At 36.6% G+C, this 23,873-nt stretch overlaps 2 protein-coding genes across 2 annotated transcripts in view; both read left to right on the forward strand.

Moving 5' to 3' along the window:
• Positions 1-23,873, forward strand: part of LOC118275285 (zinc finger protein 541) — a 288,113-nt gene that overhangs the window by 73,690 nt on the left and 190,550 nt on the right. The window contains exon 2 of the mRNA XM_035593193.2: positions 14,559-14,608. Coding sequence (XP_035449086.2) covers positions 14,591-14,608 — 18 coding nt within the window. The 5' untranslated portion in view covers positions 14,559-14,590. The remainder of the gene's footprint in view (positions 1-14,558; positions 14,609-23,873) is intronic.
• LOC118275764 (uncharacterized) lies at positions 393-1,512 on the forward strand. Its single transcript, XM_050695665.1, has 2 exons — positions 393-463; positions 552-1,512. Exons 1-2 carry the CDS (start codon positions 393-395, stop codon positions 1,510-1,512), a joined length of 1,032 nt encoding a protein of 343 aa, XP_050551622.1.

Raw genomic sequence — 23,873 nt, forward strand, 5'->3', positions numbered from 1 at the left:
ATAGAGTAAAATAGAGGCCAGTCTGTCTGTAAGGAGGCTAGTCGCGCTAACAATTTATATATAACAGATTTAAATTATAATATATTATTTTATTAGATTTTCGTACTTCAAGACATGTCCAATCATGTGTTTTTCATTACGTCGACCATTTTACAAGTAATAATGTTGTTCAGTTTCATGGGCTAAACACACCCTTACCCACCCTATACCCCCTCCCTTGCCTCATATGGTAGGTACCTATCTACACCTATTAAATTTATAACCACCACCAACCACCAACTGCATAAATAACTTTGTAATCCCATATATGAGTGCAGTGCGAAGCGCGCTCGTATACGGTCGTGTTTACAAAACTCGCGAATCGCGCGGCACTAGCCGCTGCCTGCCTAACTATGAGTACCCAACCACTCATAGCCAATGAGTTGCTGGCATTTATTCAACATGCCATCGACACGATGGATGAGTTTAGCATCTTGCAAATCTGCAAATCTAACTTCAAGGAGGAAGACATAAGTAGCGGCAAAAAGTTGCTATTCCAATGTCTTGGAAAGCTGGACGAGATGCCAGCTCGCCGAAGAGACGGAACGGAGAAAAGTGTACATCACCTTGCTGAAGGTGACAGATCCCGACGACGTGCCTGCATTCGTGGCAAAGGACCTGCACAAGCTGCCCCCTGTCACCTTTGATCACGTCGACGTTACCAGGTTGCTCAAGGACATCATATCCTTGAAGACAAGCCTGGCTGAGGTACAGTCGAAGCTGATGTCATCAGAAAATACCATCGGAGAACTCCGTGCGGAATTATTGGCATTACGCAACACTGTCGTTGTAAGTGGGTCACCAACACTGTGCACCGACGACGCAAACACATGCCGCGGTGCAGCTAATGCATCGGTCAGCAGTTTGGAGTCGGCGAAGGCGCAGGCATCGCCACGTGCGGGCGCTGCAGTGAGTCACTCCGCCGAACGGCTAGCGCCTCCGGCGCAGGCTACGACACGTGTGAGTACGTCGACCCCCAAACGTGCTTACGCTGCCATCGCTGCAAAAGGGGGTAAGCAGGTTCAACAGGGCGAAAAGCCTCACGTGGATCTGCATCAGGAGGTTCCTAAAAAGAACCAGAATGACAAGGAAGGCTTTACCCTTGTAGAAAGAAAGAAAAAGAGGAAGCCTACTTGCCGCAATCAGTGCGGTACCGCATTGACAGGACACAACCATCTGCTGCGTCCTGCTGTACCAGCGACGCTGCTCTACGTGTCCCGTCTGCATGACTCTACAAAGGTGGAGGAGATTGTGGAGTTCATCAAGATCAAGGCAAAGCTTCATCTGAAGGTCGAGCAGCTGCACTCTCAACACAGAGTGGACTTCAAGTCCTTTGTGGTCAGGGTGCCGACTGAACATCTGTCGACCTTCATGAAAGAGGAGTTTTGGCCGCGAGGGGTAGTCTACCGACGGTTCCGAGGTCGGCTACCGGACACTGCGCGACACACGACGCCGTCTCTTCGTGTGACCTAGTTATTAAGTACTAATTGTAATATGTTTGTAATGTATGTATAGTATTTATAAATTTTAATGTATTTGTTTATAGTATTTGATATGGGCCTATGAAGCCTGAAATAAATAAATAAATAAAAAAATATATATATATATTTATATGGGATTACAAAGTTATTGATGCAGTTGGTGTATTTGGAAAACTGGACGACCATTTTACAAGTAATAATGTTGTTCAGTTTCATGGGCTAAACACACCCTTACCCACCCTATACCCCCTCCCTTGCCTCATATGGTAGGTACCTATCTACACCTATTAAATTTATAACCACCACCAACCACCAACTGCATAAATAACTTTGTAATCCCATATATTTATATATAACTTTGTAACCCCATATGCATAAATAACTTTGTAATCCCATATATTTATATGGGATTACAAAGTTATTGATGCAGTTGGTGTATTTGGAAAACTGGACCGAAATTACAAAATATTTAAGTTTTCCCATGATTAAGACACTAAACTCTATATGTATTCCAAATATGAAGCTTCTAAGTCTGCTAGAAGTGCCTTGGACTTTTGATGATCGATGAGTCAGTGAGTGACAAAATTTAGAAACTTTAACAAGTTGTCATTCTTAAACTACTGGTTCAAATTGACTGATTTAAATATTCCGTGTTTATACAATGCCGGATTAGTTACTGAAGATTCAGGTTTCTTGCTTTATCCACAACCGAATTATAGGGGGTCGAAAAAGGCCCGAATTGCTTCGAGAAAAGGATGGTACGGCCGTGCCGCTTTTTTTTTGCTCGACTTGGCGGGCACTGCCGTGCCCCCAGATGAGATATTGTTATTCCTGTAACTGGAATGGAATATTACAAAGATACGCTCACAGTTCAAAAAGGCTATTACAATAGGCTCACCCCCAATTACATGGGACTTATTACACAAGTAGTGAAAAGTGACTGTACATTGTACAAGGTACAGTGGCATTACGTGCCGTAACGTGCACCTATGCCTACCACTTAGGGGATAAAAGTGATGATATGATACGCTCACAGTTCAAAAAGTTAATCTTTTGAACTGTTCCAGTGATTTTTAGATCACAAGGAACATTATTATGGAGCGTCTAGACCTGAAGAATTGCATGCGTGCATTTTTTATATTAAAATACCGGTCGCACGCAGGTTGCGAAATTTCTCTTACGCGAACGTTTCGCATGCGGGTCGCGTGAGATTCGCAGGCGGTGTATTCTTCTTATCTCTTGAACATCTATCTTTTATCTGGGGGCACGGCAGTGCCCCCGCCAAGTCGAGCAAAAAAAGCGGCACGGCCGTACCATCCTTTTCTCGAAGCAATTCGGGCCTTTTTCGACCCCCTATAATTCGGTTGTGGATAAAGCAAGAAACCTGAATCTTCAGTAACTAATCCGGCATTGTATAAACACGGAATATTTAAAATTTCAGTCAATTTGAACCAGTAGTTTAAGAATGACAACTTGTTAAAGTTTCTAAATTTTGTCACTCACTGACTCACCGATCATCAAAAGTCCAAGGCACTTCTAGCAGACTTAGAAGCTTCATATTTGGAATACATATAGAGTTTAGTGTCTTAATCATGGGAAAACTTAAATATTTTGTAATTTCGGTCCAGTTTTCCAAATACACCAACTGCATCAATAACTTTGTAATCCCATATAAATATATGGGATTACAAAGTTATTTATGCAGTTGGTGGTTGGTGGTGGTTATAAATTTAATAGGTGTAGATAGGTACCTACCATATGAGGCAAGGGAGGGGGTATAGGGTGGGTAAGGGTGTGTTTAGCCCATGAAACTGAACAACATAAAAATAAGAAAATATCATAAGACCTTTAATAAAATTCGTTAGAAGTAGATGGTATCAAAAAGAAAGGCTCTACAAAAAGAAGTGAGATCCCACCAAAAACATCCTGTAAAAAACCCAAGTCTCGCAGCTCAGTCTTTCTACCGTCAAAAGTTGTGAGATCCATGTAATACCAAGTCGGTTAATCTATTTAGTGTCTACTTGAAGGACCTTCTGTCTTAAGTTATAACATAAGTTATTATCATACCAATATTAAAAATATTTAACGTTTTAAACAAATAGATCGACTTGGACATCGCATGAAAACAAAATGAATATTACAATATTATATTAGATTCTTTAGTCTCTCGCGCCTCACGCGATTGAAACTCTCGTTCCTGTTGGTCGCTGGCCCGTCGTGCTGTGTAGTGTGATACATACTAATAATCAAATCAAGCGATGTCCAAGTCGATCTATTTGTTTAAAACGTTAAATATTTTTAATATTGGTATGATAATAACTTATGTTATAACTTAAGACAGAAGGTCCTTCAAGTAGACACTAAATAGATTAACCGACTTGGTATTACATGGATCTCACAACTTTTGACGGTAGAAAGACTGAGCTGCGAGACTTGGGTTTTTTACAGGATGTTTTTGGTGGGATACTTTATACTCATCCAAATGAAACGAAACATGGCATGTTTTACATACTTACAATTACTACAATTACCTTGGAACATCGCCACTACATTATCTTAAAAAATACCCAATAAAACTAAGCTTATAAGCATTGTATACATCCCCAAAAAGCTGATAATCTCTTCCCAATTATGAGCTACGTAATTCACAAATAAATTGGTAAAACCGCACATCAACTTACCCTGTAGTCCTAAATTACATCAATTGATTTTCAGCCTTATAATAGGGCAATAATGCTTAAACTCCTTTAAGGAAATTAGTCAAATAGGTGTATCTTGACGAGCTAGTGTCTGTAAAATTTATCTGAATTCTGAGTGCTGATTGGTCAGTTTCCCTACCACTTACAAACATTTGGCACTTGGCTTGTATTGGACGTATTTCAACGTTCATTCATGATTTGTATGATGAATGATGATTGTAATGGACTCTTGTATTTGTTCTATTTGCTTTAAAGTCGGGAAGTAATTGGTTTTGTATATTAAGATGTTTGGCTAGCATTCCTAGAAGTTCTACAAAATTAAGGTACAAGGATGATATAGTACTCTTTATGAAATGCCTTTATAAAATGTTAGGTGTAAAATTGTCATTATGACAGTTACAAAACATTCCTACGACCCTGGGACTCCAGACGAACCCAATGACTTCCAGAGAATCGATTGGAAGCGGCCTGCGTCCAGCACACCTTTTTATTTCTTGAACTAAGGGTTGATTTTTCCAACGCCAGATAAATTGTACCAAAAAATAATTTTGCATACTTAAAATTCTTCTATACTAAAAGCGCTCCTAAGTTTAAAGGAAAAAGAAATGATATACTTATTCAGATAAATTCCAAATTGAACTCTATTTATGTATAAATAACCCCTAATATAAAATACAATCAAATCACTCCAAAAATGGCAACACAAACTCCTTGAGCTAATGACGTTAAGACCAAACTTCAAAACAAAAGACGTCACATGTTTACGATATACATTGCGCCACTAAACAATGATTACTAACCAAATAAAGTAAGAGAACACGAGATGTATGCTAAATTATCGCCGGAAACTTCTTGCTTGCGTCACGTCAGTACTATTACAGAATGTATTGACGTAGTACATGAAACAAGATATTTGTATATTACTCAAATGGATTTGAAGCTCAATTTACTAGAAATTTCGTTGTATGTAGAATTTTTATTTATGTGACTATCTACTGGTAAAATTTTGGTTAGGTAAAAGGAGATGGCGGGACGAACTCGACATCTATGACAAGGATTGGCCGCAAAAAGGTTTAAACAGAGAGGAGTGGAAGGAGGGTAGGGAGGCCTTTGTCCTGCATGGCTGAAATCTAAATCTAAACGAGAAGAGAAGTAAGAAGAAAATGATTTGACTCAATCGTCACTCTAAAAGAATTAAAAAACAAAGCTATATTCTCACAAGTTAAATTAAAATTAAACAATACTAAAAGCAAAGTCAAAATAAATATCTTATTGCCAACAGCAGAAATTAAATTAGCGCGCGCCTTTTTCAAAGACGCGGGAAGTGCAGCAAACATTTACCCGAACAATTGACACCATTGTGGGGGAAAATAAAAAAAAAAAAAACATCGTCGCTTCGTCGGCACTCGGGATTGCTCGGCATTTGTCGTAAAACATTGTTTTATTGTGATATAAACATGGCTCCGGCAGACAACCATTGACGGTCGACCTTATGGGCTGCGCAGACGACCGACTGAAAGTCGACTTGTGTATTTTGGATGCTCAGTTTGGTATTTGTATTCATTTTTATGATGTAAACACGTAGCGTGTCATTCAGAATTAAATTAGGTTATACTTAAATTCGTAAAGACATAAGGAAAGAAATGAACTGAAAAGAATACGATGCGCGTTTTTCAAGATGTGGAAACACGTAGGTACTTTTCTACAGTTATGATAATATAAGGTCACATGAAAATGATTGATCTTAATTCGTTAGACACTTATTGAAAATGTATGTCAATATTGCAGCCAAAGAACAATGTTGTCACAGTCCCACCAAAAAATCTGCAAAACCAACAAATTCCGACGCCCGTCTACATGAAACCAGATGCAGTAATGAGCTCTTTACATCCATATGCGGTAACAAGACTCTAAAGAAAATTGGCAAACGTTTGCGCTGACTAATGTGCTTTGTTCACTCTTGCATCTCACCATCCAGTACCGTAGCCTTCTTTACGTGGAGTAATGCAATTTCGGAGTTCATTCTACCTGTTATTGGAGAGAGCTTCTTTTGTCCACATTGAATGAGGAAATTAATTAGTTTTTATGTTAAAAGGAACTCAAAAATGTCGTTTTATCGTCTTTTGTTAATGCCATTTCATTGCAATACGGATTTTAGAGAGGGTTGTTTGGAAAAGGACTCTTGCTGGGTGCACAATTTCATTAAAGTAATTGGAATAGAGCAATAAATAGAAGGGGTGTAATAATACACCTTCGTTTGATAAAGCTTTAAGTATTTTCTCTAGTATTTGACAATAAATTACATGAATAGTTTAAACAATAAAATGCTGGCAGTTATCACAAATCGATTGCTTTAAAAAGGAATTCTGAACGATATGAATCAAGCGCCAATTTTAAACGTCCGATTTGGCCTATATAGAGACTTGACCGAGATCTCGGCCAGAGTAATAAACATCTCTCATGCCAATCCGATAAAATGTGACCACTACGTACTTTACGTTTAGATACGTGAATCGATTTGCACTATTAGGTAAGTCTATCATTTTTATAAGGCAATAAAACAGACCAGGTGTAGATATGAACTAGAAACTCCTTTCAAGGTGACTCCTCTGGTATTGCACTGCCATTGTGGCGCTGATTACTTACCACCAGTTGTTCCATCCGCTCGTTTACTCCGATTCTATTAAAACAACAACGTCACACCTTTTATCTCCGAAGGGGTAGACAGAGGTCCACATTACGGCATGTAATGCCGCTATAAATACAATGTACACCCACTTTTCACCATTTGTGTTATAAGTCCCATGTAATAGGTAGTGAGCCTATTGCCATATACTGGACATAATTCCAGACTCCGTGCTACCACTGAGAAATTTACGAAAAACCGAAAAAAGCCCAACAATACTTTGCCCGATCCGGGAATCGAAAGCGAAACCCCTTGTCCGGCAGCCGCACTTGCGACCAGATAACTAAAAGAGAATATTTAATAACATTCTATTTCTATCTTTCACCAATGACACCAGTTTATGTCACGTATGAACTTCACCCAAATTAAAATATCGATCCCCAAGCATAACAAAGAGTAAACAAAGCAGACAGGTCATATTTATTAACATAGACATCCATCCTTTAATCCCGAATGGTCTTTGTCAGGCAAACAGTGAATGAAGCATGTGTATTGAACATTCAGCCTAAAATTTTGTTCTTCACGGGTAATCCTGCTTTGTGCGCCGTTGGAGTGCCATTGTCAAGCTGTGCCGGCCACTAATTCAATTTTGCTAATGGTTTTGGTCATTCTATTTTATATTTATATCTATCTGATGGGCTTACGTGTTTGATTTGGACTTTTTCGGTTTTGAAACTTGCTATTTTGTTATGTTATTAAGTATAACTTAACTAGTAAGGATGTTTAACAAATAATTGAAAATGTTGTTCGACAGACTTACTAACGTACTCAGAGACATTTAATGATTACCTCATTACGACACTTTTTTTTAAATACGCACTTGGATTTTCTCCTGTGTCGTGGGTGCGTTTACAAACATACAAGTTCACATACACATGACATCCAGACCCGAAACAACAATTTGTGGATTACACAAAGAGTTGTTCCGTGTAGCGCGGCAGCCACTTGCCCAGCCGCCGCACTAACTGTGCAGTCAAATTATTGCTTAGTAACGATTTTGTTACGTAAACAATTGCTAAGGACTCATTTAAATGACTCAGAGTACGATGTTTACATTTCATCTTACACAATGACTTTATTATGCACCCATAAATTAAAAATTCCTCTCTGTCAATTTAAACTGCGAAAATCCGAAATTCCTAAACGCGAACCTTCCTTGTTTTCATAACTTAACTTCATAAATCCTTTTTGATTTATACTCGAGCATATTTTCCCGTCTTTGTTGTACGTGACAAAATTAAAAACACTTCTAGTGCATAAAAATGTAATAATTTACCTGCACCGGTACCCTGTCTTTAGATTTTATTAAAATCTTTGAAGGAATCTCATAAAAATTATAGCTGGTCTTCTTATCTCGCTTAGTTAAGTAAATAGCTACTTAAAATGTATTAAGATAAGTTTCTAAATTGCTTAAAGTCTCTAATATGTAGTGGCATAATGATAAGAAATAGGAATATAGTGCTTAGGTATTATATTGTTACGGTTGACGTATTGGAATGGTTTAGAATATGGTACATGACTATTTCTTGTTTTAATTAACTTCCGTCTTGTAAATTATTTTAAAACGTTATACACGTAATTTTTAGTTTCTCACGGAAACAAATACTTTCGAAGATTCTTATTTTGATTTGAAATATCGCGTGACGTCACTTCTAGGTACGTTTTATACGTAGAAATGGCGTATTTGTCCCCTCTCCTAGACTTTGATTTATTTTATCTAAGTATTGTTATCTATTATGACAAAATAAAAAATACGTGTCTAATATTTTTTCATTACCTAACTGACGGACTAAATAGACTTACTTTTTATCATCATACCTATTCCCAGTGTTTTTTCATCTATTATATACGAGTTCAACCGCTGAACCATTTCCTATTAAAAATGCGTAGTTTTATTAAAGTTTAAAAGCTATTTCGATGAATTTGAAATCTAGAAAACATGGTAAACAAAAAACATGTTTTTTTCGCTGTAAACAACAAATAATAGTCAATATTAAATAACAATATTTACAGGAAAATAGTATTTTAAACAAAAATAAAGGGAGGTATTGTTGAAACGTTTAGACGTTGAAATTTATATCCTATTCGTTTATATCTAGAAATCAATTTTCAATACACATCGTTTTTACGAATGGACGCTGAATTTTAGTTTGTAGGAAGACTAGCCTATTACAAACCGATTGGATTTCAATGATAAATAAAATAGAAAAACCATATTCGAAATCAGAATTCGTGTTAAAACCTTTTTGCGAAATAGAAATGGAATTGAAGAAGCGAACACTTTTTTTAATTCGCTCTGTACTGTGAATCCGTTATTTTAGCTTACCTACCTATATATTTTTTATCTTCTATATTTTTTATAAAACTTTGCCCTAGACCGGGATTTCCTGTGTCGTCGGTGCGTTTACAAACAGACAACTTCACATACACATAACACTCATATCCGGAACAACAGTTTGTGGATTACATAAAGAATTGTTTTGTACGGGAATCAAACCCATCAACATCTTGCACGGCAGCCAGTTCTATGATCCGGAGCTGTGGACTACCTAGTGGATTTACAGGGGCTCTGGCTCGAAAAGCAGGACTAGGAACGGGGTGGTTTTTAGTCAGTAAGAGACACTCCCACTCACCTCTTCCAAGGCGGGAGAAGTCATTGGATGATTTTGCTCCAAAGTAATAGCCAGTTGCCTAGCTAACCGCGACTACGTAGTGGGTTTAATTTCGGCTCATAATAGCAGGATTTTTATATTTATTTTTACAATTTTCCACTTGTCTTAAGCATCGTAAATATTATTGATAACAATTATTACCTAGGTACAAAATATTCTAAAATTAAACATACAAAAGAACACACAGATTAAATAAGACGACAGGACCTTGAAATAACCCCTCGATCTTTACAAGAGCACCCAAAAAATGGCTGAAAAATACATGCAGCTTAAAGAATATTGAAATAATATATCATAAGTAGAGCCATCCATTCTGGCAGGCCATCAATCATAGCCGTCCAGTACTTGGCACCAGCTTACAACTGGTTATAAATGAATTTTTAAACCCTAGTGCTACACGCCTACCCCTATAAGGGTATAAAATATAGTGTCTCACTGTGTTATTAAGTATTCCTTTTTTACGTTATGACGTACCTGGTTTTTATCTGGGTTTTTGATACTTGAATCTTTGTATTGTGTCTGGTGGTTAGTGATCCGATACCTTGAACTTTATTGGCTTATATTGGCAACTAAACGTATGTTTTAGCGGACCGCGCGCTTACAGCTCTTTTGTATTGATGTTAATGTATGCGATGACCATCAACGATTCTGCATAGACAGTGAGTTTATTCATAGGAAGACGTTAAGCTCACTGTCAGATGTATAGACATCTTGTAGGTCATTTTTAAGCTAATCATTCAAATTACTTAATGTAAAAAAGAAAGTTTATTTATTTTTTTAGTTTTATTACTCAACAAATAGCGATACAATAAAATAAGTTACATATTATAATGAAACAGATTTATCTGTGGTATATAGTGTGTTATAAAACGGAAAAAATGTTACAATATGTATCTACTTACTCTACATAATAATGGGAAATTAATATAACTTGATCTTTAAATATATATAAAATCTATATACTCATGTTGTATCCAACACACAAACGCCTAAAAAATTCTCTTTTCCATCTAAAATCTCGCAGTGAATATGTCATGGTACATTTGTACTTCGATCGCGGGAGCTATTCACAAGTTTCCTACATTTACTTGCAATACGTAAACATAAAGTGCTCCTCGTGTCTGCAACTAAAACTTTGCGCGTAAAGCTTAGATTTCATCGCTCGTTTAACTCGGATAGACGCGGCTATGTATGACATTTTGTTCTATTCGAGTGTATCTTGGATTTTTTAGTGTTATGCAAAATTCGATCTTAGAATTTTCTATAGTATTGGTATTTTGGTTACATCAATCGTCATCATCATCAATTATAAGCCCATGTTTCCTCACGATGTTTTCCTTCACCATTTGTCAGTGGAATATAAATAATCTTAGAAAGTACACATAACTCGGAAAAGTCACATTAGTACTTGCTGTTGGTAGGTTTTCCAACCCGCACCTATATCTTTAGACCTCCGGACCACCACAACATTTTTGGTTACCACCAGTACCACAGCAGAGCCCTTTACCACCGCTACAACAAACAAAAAGTTTGTAGTAGCTCTGTATTTTCTGGATTACAACCTAGATCTTATTATGTAGATCTTTGTAGCCTAGAGTTGTTAAGATTCTCTTTTGATATAACTAATGTAGGTCCTGATACGAGTACTTAAAGTTCATAATATAAAGAAAATGTTATTTTATTTAACCAGTCGCCAACTTGTCTATTGTGGGCGTGGTCTCCTTTGATCGAAAGCAATATTTAAAACAAGATATAAATACAAGACTCACTCCAGCGCCATGTCATTTAGTGTGTCACAGATTTATTTTGGAATCTTTCATATTTATAACGAATGATATAGTCGAAAAGATTGATAGATGTGACGACGCGACACGATTGTGGAAAATGATCAATGGTCGTTTTAGAATTTTGAGTATTTAACATCTTTGTAACTTAACTAATTTAACTGTATTCAGTCATTGAACAAATAACCTAAGAGAATTTCTCACTCTTTAGAAACAATGGGTAAAAATCAACTACTTATATTTATAAACATCTACGAAGGTAATTCATACTGTGTCGGAAATCATAAACAAATTATTACGTTGCACCATTAAGTCGTTGTCAATAGAAAACTGTTGAAGGCAAATCCTCCGCTAACGTCGGTTACTGGTGACCACCACGGCGTTCAATGTGTTAATATTGTTTAACCGATGAACCAATTTAATGCAAGGATAGAGAAACCATGATTTATTTTAACAACCCTAAACAATACACACGCCTTCCTAGCATGTTTAATAATTAAATAATAAATAGCGTACTAAAGCAAAAACAACTGTGTATTGGCAATTATTTAAAACCACACAAAGATGATGAAGATAAATCGCCTTAATGACACGTAATAGGGATACTACTGTATCTATAACAAGCAATAAGTGATATTGACACGTCAAATGAAGCGTATAACCCGCAGCACTCGAGCGCACCGGCCCGGGACGTCAAGTCAAATGTGATGACGTCAGCTATGCTAGAGCTGACGTCGCGGTTACAAGCCAATTGCTAAGTCAGGTGTAGCGATTGGTATACTTTCATGAAGTCATATACAGGGGGCGGAATAGTGCGTAGTTTTGTTTTAAATGCTTTTTAAATGTTTCTTTGTTTGTTATGGTTTTTAGTAGTTTATATTTTTTTATATTTAGTAAGTTTAATGGTAAGCAATCGCACATGGACACCCGAAACATCAGACGCGTTACTAGTGCGTTGCCGGCATTTTGAGGGTTAGGAATTTAAGAGTTTTTGGGGAATATATTATATAATAAATAGTATGTAACCCTAATATTGTCGTTTAAGTCTGTACATTGTGCAATAAATAAATTAAAAATAAAAAGTCATCAGAGTAAGGTGTGTTTATCAATCCTCACGCTCGGTGGATTACGAATTTGCAATTGTGCTTTTTAAAATAAATGTAATAAATATTTTATAAGTTTTAATCATCTTTCATATAATCTTCTTTGGAACTATGAGACAGTATGAGAGTAATAACCACTTCGTCCCCGCGTTGCATTCTTAATATCAGAATTTTAAAAGAATAGGATTTTAATTTTCTAACAAAAGCTCCTTGACGGTTAGTTCTTATATTGGCTTCGTCCATTCTTCATTTTTATTGGCTTTTCCTCTATTAGCTTGAAGAGTTATCGAACTTTCCTATTTTTACGTCCGCAGTTCAACCCGCAAGCGTGGAAGAAAAATTTAATTTAGATTTCCGGAGACGATGTGAAGAATTTTTAGGAAGAAATTAAGTTAGACATTAACCAAATATTTTATTAAAATTTGAAGTGATTTTAATACTAGCTAGAGAGTAATTTGTTCTTGATTTTGCGAGTTTAATTACGCTTGTTTTCAGTTGATCATTAAGAGGTCTATTCTTAATTTTACTATCCATTCGTACGTTAATATCGTCTGCACAAATATTGTGAAGTTTTATTTATCTCCACACGTGCACATTGTGCCTCGGAATGTCCGTCTGATTCAATTTTATTAATGGACTTGGAAGCTTGCCCTACTGACTATGAACGCTACCATTCTATTTGTCGCGAGACGAACATCTTAGAATGTAAGATGAGTGATTTCATAACTTACGCAATTGTGTTTAGGTCTATATTTGTTAGACGACGCATAGTGGTTGGTTTAGGGTTGTTACAACTAACGTTTATTATGTACGTTGTATGTACGCGAAAATTTGTGCCGTTGACAGGGGACAACATGTTATTTTTGTTGATGAAAATGTAGATGTTTGACTGACTATTCGAATTGCTACCATATTTTCTCATATATAATACACTATTTTAAACAGCGGCTTTTATCCGCCTGCCAAGCTTGGAGAAGATGGTATAATGAAAAATCCCTCTTCAAAGTCTTACAATGAACTATCACTTTCTGTTAATAGTGGTTACTATCGCTACCAGAGATCATCATCATCATCATCATTATCATATCAGCCATAAGACTGCTGAACATAGCCAAGTACTTCCAGATAGGCCACTTGGAAGCGAGCTCCTGAAATATGATTTAAAATAATAATGATAGATAGATTTTAATGATGTAACAGGGATCTGTTAGAGGAATCTAACACAAGTTTGAAGCAATAGTATTTGTCGATAATCGATATTTGACATACAAAAATTTACGACGTTGCTAGAGCCGCTTCTTTTCGCTATCGACCTACACGACAGCATTTCCATCCCCATTCAAACTTTAAAGAAAAGAGCATACTCCTTTTTAAAAGATCAGCAACGCACCTGTGACTCCTCTGGTGTTGCGGGTTTCCATGGGCGGCACTGATCGCTTACCATCAGGTGACTCGTTTGCCTCCTATTGCTTAAAAAAAGTTACTATCGACAAATACTCATGCTAGAGGTACAGCCCTATGTGTAGAGTGTAGTCCCGCCCGCGAGAGGCCGAGAGGCCGAGACAGCATTGAGTCACATCATACAAGATGTCAACAAGGACGACCCGGTTTCGGCCTTTACGTTATTGCTTTTAGGTTAATTTACTTTATGATCATTCAATGTTTTCGCCAGTTTTCGCTGTCGATACTAGTTCTGCATTATTTATTTGTGATTTATGATGTTTCCAGTCAGTCTGCGATGTATTGTAAGAACTTTTATTAAATGTGTGTAGTGTAATAGATTAGGATTTCAGTTACATAAAACGGGTTCGTTTTACATTATGAGTAAAAGAACATTAAATGTGTGTAGTGTAATAGAGGAGAATACATAAAATGGGTTTCGTTTTACATTATGAGTAAAAGAAAACTTAAAAATAATTTAAATACTTTGACTTTGAATAATATTTGTTTCATTCATTTAATTACGTTGTTTGGAATATTTACTTTTATATACTTGAACGAAAGAGGTCACTATCAAACGCAACCATCTTTAAAAATTACACAATTATAAAGTTAATAGAAACATGTCCTAATTTGCATATCTGTTTGTTCCAGGATGTGTCGGTAGCCGGCACCGCCCATGAATAATGGCGACAGTGAATTCGGTAAGCTTACACTTAGATCTACATTATTTACGTTGCATAAACAACGTGTCCGTTCTCCAAAACTTTGTCTAAAACAGTTAAAATGCTATAACAGTTTAAAAGATTATCAAGAAAAGAAATTATACTTTATAATATAATAACCAAAATTTTAATACAGTACCCTTAACACGAGTTTGCTTTACGTTTAAAGTAATCGAAACGAAAGCGTGATTGGCGCTCTGATTGATTGGCCGGCTCGAGTAAAGCGACCAATCCAATCAGAGCGCCAAACGCGCTCTCGTTTCGTTTTCGTTCAACGTAAAGCAAACTCATATTAAGGGTACAGGTTCTGAAGGTTACAACAATAGCTAATGTCTCTAATAAATCAATCTTTATTTTCTAACGACAAACTGCACCCTTAGTACGACATTGTTTTACGTTTAAAGTAAACGAAACGTGAGCGCGTTCGGCGCTCTGATTGGCCGGCTCTAATAAACCAACCAATCAGAGCGCTGAACGCGGTGAACGAAACGCAAACTCGTACTAAGGACACTGAAGAACTTGGCTGGTCATACCTACGTAATACACATCTCAACATAACCTATCTTCGAAAACTGCCGTAATATTTCATAGGACATATAAATCCTACTACAAATTGGTAACAAGTCATCTCATTAACACGGCTCAATCCATCGTGAATCTGTCATTGGAAGCAAGTATTGTACTCAACGCTAATTGGCACACTTTCTGATTCAACACCTCTTTCGATTCGTGATAAATTTTCGACTAACTCTTCATTAAGTTTGCCTTTACGATCAAACGCCAATGTTGGTGAAAGGGTCAAGGATTCAAGAATCATTTATTCATATTTATTTATTGATTATTATGATACTCTCTCTCTCGCCTCACCCATGGTGGGAGAAGCCATTGAATTTTATTTTCCTCTTTAAAAAGGGTAAGTCTTAATACTCTTCACGCCATGTCACGGATGTATACTGTGCTGAAAAAGGTCCAAACACCGTAAAAAAAGCATAACAATTGGTGTAGGAGTGAAGAGGAGATCCGGAGCTGCGGACTACCTAACGGCTTTACCGGGCTCCGGCTCAAAGTGCAAGAGTAGGAACAGTGTGGTTTTCAGTAAGTAAGACTGACAACACATTGGATGATTTTCCCCCATTAAAAAAGGAGTAAATAGAAAGGTCTATGTACACAACATTTGACACAGTTTTCGAACCAAACACACAGATTTGGATAAATCTACTATTCAATTCACAATTCTAAATAATACTATAGAATTCATATAGTCACTATACAAATATTATAGAATTCACAATTAATTGCCAGTTTGGCATCTGTCCTGATATTCTATTGGTCGCCTACGTGACTGATACACTTTTAATACATTACGAAGATTTAATGGGCTTAAATAGTTCCTAACGAGATTAAAGAGTTAACGACAGATTATTATGTGAGCATTCACAGAAATAGGAACATTTCTCTTAAAATATGGCTTCATCAAAAGAATTTTGATTTCAACGATATTTTTGTGTACCGTAGTTAATTTATTCTATTTCTTGAATGGTTCCCGCTTTTTCCTTTCATTCAAATAAAGTACGTTTGTCTGGGAAATTCCTTTTGATGTTTTTATCTACTATGTATCTAAAACCTAAAATGATTTCTTTATAATAAAATATCATACATAGTTACTAGGTACTTATTACAGACAGGTTACAGTAAGAGTACATCAATCAAGTCATCATCGTCATTACCAGTAATTATGTGACAATCAACTACTTCGGAAGAAGAGTTTTGTTTAGGAGTATGTAATTTTGTTGTGTGTTTATAGAATTTGTAATGAAGTCAATCATTTTTCCGCGACATTAATGGGTTTTGTCACTCCATGTTTGGCACAATCTTACTAATATTATAAATGCGAAAGTTTGTGTATCATTGTTACATAATCACGTCAAAACGGCTGAAGGGATCGGGATAGAATTTGAAACAGAGGTAGATTATGGTCCGAAATAACACATAGGTTACTTTTATTCGACGTAAACGCGGGCGAAGCCGTTGAAAGAAGCTAGTACTGTATAAAAGAAAGGAATAAAATAAAGAAGCAAAAATCTCGACTCCATTAAAATTGGGCGTCTACCGCGAAAACATGTTTTCGCTAAAGGAAAACCGTAACATTTATCTAATATATATGTAATTCATTCGGAGGAAATTCCTTCAGGCTAGGAAATTACCGCCTCTGGCCTAGAAACCAAGCCACATATAGGCAAACTTTTCTAATATTCATAAATACGTTGTATCTGACATCGCACCTGAAGTTAGTAACGAGTTAAACGTACTTGTGATTAATATGAAGATAGCTACTTATCGTTATGAGTGTGGGATAGAAGTTTTATAATGTAATTCGTGTTAGGCTGGTTTTTTAAACTTTGTCATCGTTTTGTTTGAGGATAGATTTTTTTGGAATACCGTGCGTATTTTCATCTAAATATATCTTTCTCTTTTTAGTAAATTTTTGAGAAAAGCAACCGAAATGTAGACAGTTTTGACATCTAGTTCATTTCCACGTTTTCACACTAGCTTATAAATACCGCCTCTAATAACGAAACAGCTCTCAATACTCCAGTACAGATCCACACACTAAGGGGCATTTCCACTCGTATCGAACCATTTAAAGAGCACAGCTACGCCTTTAACTGTTTTATCTTCTATTTTTCCCGCCCATAAGGCCTCGTTCCGAGCTTAACAGCTGGCGATTGAGGAACGTTACAGCAAAACGGCTCATCACTGCTCTCTCCCAGGTATAAAGCGCCCAATTTAAAATGATCCCCACCACCAATTTTTTCAAGACATCCGCAGTTCATTTTAAACTGGATGGCATATAATGGTGCTGGCGTTGGACGCTCTGCCATGGATGCCTTCCAAATCGTACCCATTTGAATAGCAAGTGCAGTTCAGCGATAGTCATTTAACGATATTCATCGATTTGTTTCCAAAACTGTTCGCATTGGCTTATATTCTAAGAATTGACTAAATGAGTTTGTCTGTACGAAAATATACCTAATGTTTAAGTTGTTTAGGATCAATATTTATTGATAATAAGTAATAGTAAATATTCCTTTCAGGAGGAGTATCTAAATATTTGTTTCGATTTGATTAGACATCGTTTGGTTGTGAGTTAATAGTTGGAAAGCAAACTGTTCGCTTCAGTAGCGAATAGCGAAATGTATTGATTGGTTATTGAGATTGTTGGTGATCTTACTTTTATTATCTTTTTAATAACAGCAAAGTATGACTTTCTAGGCTTTCAACTTGCTGCCATTTCGTCATGGGATAACACCGGAGTTCGTCCCGCCACGCACTAATCTGGCGTGGCAGCGGAGTTGCGGCCCGCAGACCGCGTCGACGCTTCTTTCTTTACTTTCTATTACTACCAAGTCTAGATTATATAAATCTGCCTCTGTGACAATCAGCTATAGTTTGGTATATGGCTTTCGCTGCGGCCCAGTCTCTATTAAATTCGAAGTCAATACCCACCAGAAGAGTAAAGTTGGTGACATATGTATAAATGTGTTGTTCTCCGCCATCTTCGCACATTATAAATAAGCATGCAAACTTAGATACTTATAATTATCATGTATTTAATTTAATTAAATAAAGACACAAGTCATTCCGCGACTCCGCGGTGCTATTACCTACTTACAAATTTTACTAACGACCGTAAACAATAATAGCAGGTGGCTTCCACTGTACCGGAATCACAATTATACACACTCACACATACACACATACACAACACACACACATAGGACACAAGCCAAACGGTTTCACACTTTTAGTTACGCCTCGAAGTCAAACAATATTAATAATCAATTTTCTAGTTATATGGTAGAGTAATTTTCCAGTTTAGTTAGTCTAGCTTTGAGGTTTAATGCTGAAAACCATTAAATGTAGTTAATGGTGATAGTAGTTATTGAAATATACATACATAAATACATATTACATGTATACAAAAATGTAATGTCTTATAAGTCTGGGGAGTGAATCTGCTATATGCGTACGGTGAGGATAGCTCGCCATCCGACCAGAGTCAGATCCATGACTACGGCGCGGCGCGTTTCGCGTGTAGCTCAAGAGCTTTCAGACCACCACAGACGGGGCCCAGTATGGCTGATACCGACCCAGAACTGCGAACTGCCCTCGGGTTACCGGGACTCGCTCTCGTATCGCACGTTAGGCCCTCTACGACTCCACAGTTTAACCAGCATAGCTTCAAGTGTATTTTCGAAAAACAAAAAGTTGAATCTAATTTATCAATAGTTGTAATTGCCAGTTACATCACAACACCTACAGAAAATAAAAACTAACACGCACAAAAACAAAAAACTTAAAACTAAAACAATTTAAAGCACTATTAAAACAATATAAAGCAAACAAAACAAAGACAGTCACTCCAAACACATCAAGTCCTCGGTCGTAAACGTTTCGGATTCAATTGTCGGAGTACGGACTTGCTTCGTGACTTAAGGGTTTTCGTAGGACGATCCGAAGCTAAACTACTAAGACTTCAGTCAGAGACGGATTAAATCTAGAGAGCGCCCTAGGCAAGCACCTCTCTCGCCATACTGGCGAGAACCGGCGCCCCTAGTTCCTTTTGGCGCCACAATAATTCTATAGGTTCGTAGTCGCCCTAGGCTGGTGCCCTTATAGTTCTCTTTACCGCCGTGCTAATGACTTCTCTTGCCATGGGCGAGGTGAAAGGGAGTGCCAGTACTGACCAAAAACCAACCCGTTCCTACTCCTGCTTTTCGAGTTGGAGCTCCGGTAAACTCGCTAGGTAGTCCGCAGCTCCAATTCGGACATCAGCCCTACTGGCTAGCCGCACTGAACGCGGCGCGCCGTACGCACGTGTCTGGTTTTTCTTTGGCGACAAGCCTTGCTCACCGTTAGCGGACCTGTACTTTCGACGGTGGCCGGAGATTATGGTGCGATGCCCGACGCCCGGAGTGTCTCTCGCGACAATAACCTGGCGCCTTAGGCACTTGCCTAGTTTGTCCTAGGAATAATGCGGCTCTGACTTTAGTACACAGACAGTCGCACAAATTTTGTCCTCCTGTGATTAATTTACAGCTACGTGATACTACTGCTGGATAACTGGGATTAAACTAGTGATTTTACTAAAGTTATCAGTGTATAAATCGGTAACCTACGATCGATATAGATGATAGGTATAGATGATTTGTTGTTGTATCGTCACGCCTTTTATCCCCGAAGACGCAGGCAGAGGTGCACATTACGGCACGTAATGCCACTGTACGAGTACAATATATACCTACCCATTTTTCACAATTTGTCCGAAATTTCATAATACTGAAGGTTTGGCATAAGCTCCATAAAAAATGTCAACCTTTGTTTATTAAAAAACTGATGAATGAATACATAACTAAAAATCAAGTTTTATATTATATGAGAAGAGTCCAAATACTCAAGCTAGCATATCTTAAAAATATACCAGTCACTTTATTAGGTATTTATTTCAAGCTCATAAAATTTTAATGCAAAATATTTTGGTACTTAAAGTTCACAGCATAAAGTAGAAATTTTAAAAGCTGGTCAAAGTTATGTCCTCGGTTGTATAAGTAGTTCAAGTACTCGAGAAAACTCGTAGAACATTTTCAAAGTCAAACTTTTATTTAATACAACATAAATATTTTTATTTTGAAGTTTATTAGGAGTCACATTCATTCAAAATCTATATTTGGAACAGATGACTGAAGTGGGTATAATTATTTATAACCAGTAAAATTGTGATGAATCTCATCATGACTTTTGGGTGTCTTTAAAAGCTAGCATATTTTTTTATGGAACACATGGTAAACGAGCAGTCGTGTCTGATGGTAAACAATCGCCGACGCCCATGGACACTTGAAGCACTAGAGGCGTTACAAGAACGTTGCCGGCCTTTTGGGGGTTAGGAATTTAAGGGTTTTTGGGGAATCGGGGATTGGGAAGACAACGAAACACAACGCAAGCGTTGTTTCACGTCGATTTTCGGTGAGGCCGTGGTATCACTCCGGTCGATCCCGCCCATTGGTGCCGAAGCATCGCTCTCCCACACTTGATCATATAACTTTTCTGTACTTTCAATTATAAGAAGTTGACGGACAACCTTCAAGACTGAAGAGGCACTACAAGAAGTATATCAAGAGCTAGAAAAGAAGTTAACTCTTGACAGCAAATATAAAACAATAGGTGTGATGAAGGGGTATGAATATTTAAATTTTATTTAGTCTTTCACTTTAATTTTTCCTTATGAAGAAGTGACAATACGCGACTTTTCAAATCAATATATCTTCGTAAGTATTTGTTTCCATAAGAAAAAAAAAAATACGTTAAGCGATTTGACCTTCGAAAAATGTTCACAGCAGTTCACCTACATAATATTTGAAGCTCGTTCCATGTACGCGTTCTCCAAGCAATGAGGCGAATGTTCAACGTTTCACAAACCATTTCATTTTATCGGATGCAACGTAATACAGATTGTTATGAATCAACCGGGAGTCAATATACCACCGCACATATGGAACGCGTAACGCACGCGTCACTCCCATTTATTTTTTACCCATCCGTATGTTTTTGTGTTTGATTTATTCTGGCCTTAGTGTCAGTAGGCCATGATGAAACAAGAATCAGGTTTCTTTTCAAATTTAACGTTTCATTGCCGTTTGGCTTAAGGTATTAGTGGACGGCACGCGCAGAACGCAGCAATGTACGTAAAAGTTTGTATTTCGATTTTTATTTCCGTTCCGTTTTTAGAAACTGATGATAGCCGTACGTTTAACGCGTGGTGGAAGAATTTATAGCTGATTATTCATAGCTGGCATTTGTTATTGGCTTTGTTTGATACATTTGTAAACGGTGCTGATGTCGTCATAGGCAGGGACTTATGATGGCTCCCGTATGCTCTTCCGCCATTATTTATTTACCAAAATGTCCTATCAAAAGGTTTCCATCGACGTCTTTACTGTAAACAAAATAATATTTCAAAGCTGAACAAAGCAAAGGATTTAAAAAAATAAATCACCTGCAAGAGCAAGTTTTAATAAAAATAATGTACATGTTTATTAGAAGTGGAGTTGAAAAAGTACAAAACAGTGTGCCTAAGTCTTTATGTAAAAAACGCGACGTGCATTTACAAAGTAGCAACAAAACAATATTACCTTTGAAGCTACAATGTGACTTAATCCTTTTCTTGTTTTTATTTTTAATAAAAACAAACAAACAATGGAAGCAGCGAACGAAATAGACAGGACAGAGGCGACATCTGTATAAAAAAAACAAGATACTTTGTTTATAATTCCTGTCCCAACGACTACTTGGGAAGAAAACATAAAACATTCCGTACTTAAGATAATGTTTTACAACTTATCAGTTAAATCAAACAACGTTTCGCCATTTAAAAGGCATAAAAAGGGAAAAAGGGGCCAAAGTTTTCCACTTTTTCGGACTTGGCCGTCGGGCCGGATCGAACTGGATTAGGCTAATGAGCGCCGGATTCTCCGTCCATAAAATATACAAGACATGTCCCGAGTCCAATATTGAGTATCGGCAAATATTTAATGAAAATGGAATCAAGGTTCCTGTTTATTTATGTTTAGAATCACGGATTAAAATAGATTTATTTCGTTTGTTTTGTCTTAATAGACAATGTTCTTGTGTATTAAAAAGGAAAAATAGTTCTTCTATTTTTATTTATTTCTGTATTTTACCAATTAGGCTGGTTTTGCTACTTAATCTTGACGATTTAAGCTATATTTTCACGCTTTTAACTTGATTAACTACCATTTGCTCTCCATGACCCAATAAAGAGAGACTATTCTATTCTTGGATAAATATTTTTGAGATGTGACTAACTAAATAACTATAATAACTATTCGTATAACTGTCAAATACAAGTTAGATTCTCTAAAACACGTCATCAAAAATATAGGACAGTATTCAACAAAACAATTTAGCCAACCCTAGACCAACACAAACCACCAACGACCATTCAAACAAATAACAACCAAACTATAATAAAAACAAAGTTCAATTTAGAAGTAACAAAATTAACGATTGCTTCATTTAAACACGATAAACACTTCATTGTTACCTAATAAAGTGGTAACTGGCAGTTTGCGTGGAACTCGGGCGTCCCAAAATAATACTATTATGCGTTACATCCCTATTCTAAGGAATATTACTCACGTTATAATAAAATGGAGGAAAGTGCCATCTGTTGGTAGTAGCTGCGAATTACATATTGCCACCTGTGCCTCATTGAGGATAGTAGAGATTGTGCTCCAAGTGTTGTGATTTTCTTTTATTTATGTATATTTAACAGGATGGTCTTTGGTTACTATCTCACCTGGTGATCTCGTTTGACTTCTTTCTGTCTGTTGAATTAAATAGTTGTGACTCTAATAACCTAACAACATTACATACTTACAAAGATAACCTCTTACCATCAATGGGGGTAACTAGAGGCAATGAAACGCCAATTGCTACGAATCTAACATATTTCTTTCGCTTTATCAACTGTTACTAAAAATATTAATGTTTTTGAATTTTATAACTGAAACCAATAGGTAAATTATGATGGATGCAACTGTAATATAAATGAATAATAAACAAAGCAAGAAAAGTATGATAATATGAATAAAAGGGAATAAAAATAGAACTTTGCATCTCTAAATATAGTAATATAATAATGTTTAATAACATTTCTAGTTCTAAGTTCCAGATAAATGTAAATACTAGGTACTTATAACTTTTGCTGGTATAAATATGTTTACGACAAAGTATTAACTTACATTAAACTTATAACTACGTGTTACAAAGTAAATACACCTAAGTTATTATTGGTGAAGATATTTAGGTACATATAGTGTATTTAAAAAGTTATTGGACGATGTCAATAAGTAGATTACAGACAAGTTTTGAATTCAATCACACAATTTTATTAAGTACCTATGTAAGCAGTGAACGATAAAAACTATATTTTATTTAACTATTTACAAACAGAAAATGATAATCTTACATTAACTCTTTAACCGCCAAGTTAAATATCAATTTCCGTGCCTCTCACGCGACTGCAAAACACAAAAAATAATCTCTATATAAAATCAATTGCTGTTCATTAGTATCACTAAAACTTGAAAACGGCTGAACCGATTTGGATTATTTTGGTCTTAAATTGTTTGTAGAAGTCCAAGAAAGGTTTAAAAGGTAAGAA

This window comes from Spodoptera frugiperda, chromosome 8 (assembly GCF_023101765.2).
Source record: "Spodoptera frugiperda isolate SF20-4 chromosome 8, AGI-APGP_CSIRO_Sfru_2.0, whole genome shotgun sequence".
Classification (NCBI taxonomy): Eukaryota; Metazoa; Arthropoda; class Insecta; order Lepidoptera; family Noctuidae; genus Spodoptera; species Spodoptera frugiperda.

Excerpts from the sequence above, each read along its gene's own strand:
- LOC118275764 (XM_050695665.1), top strand. The coding sequence starts at position 393 with ATGAGTACCCAACCACTCATAGCCAATGAGTTGCTGGCATTTATTCAA. Across the intron at positions 464-551 it reads GCCATCGACACGATGGATGA|CTGGACGAGATGCCAGCTCG; the intron begins GTTTAGCATCTT and ends TGTCTTGGAAAG.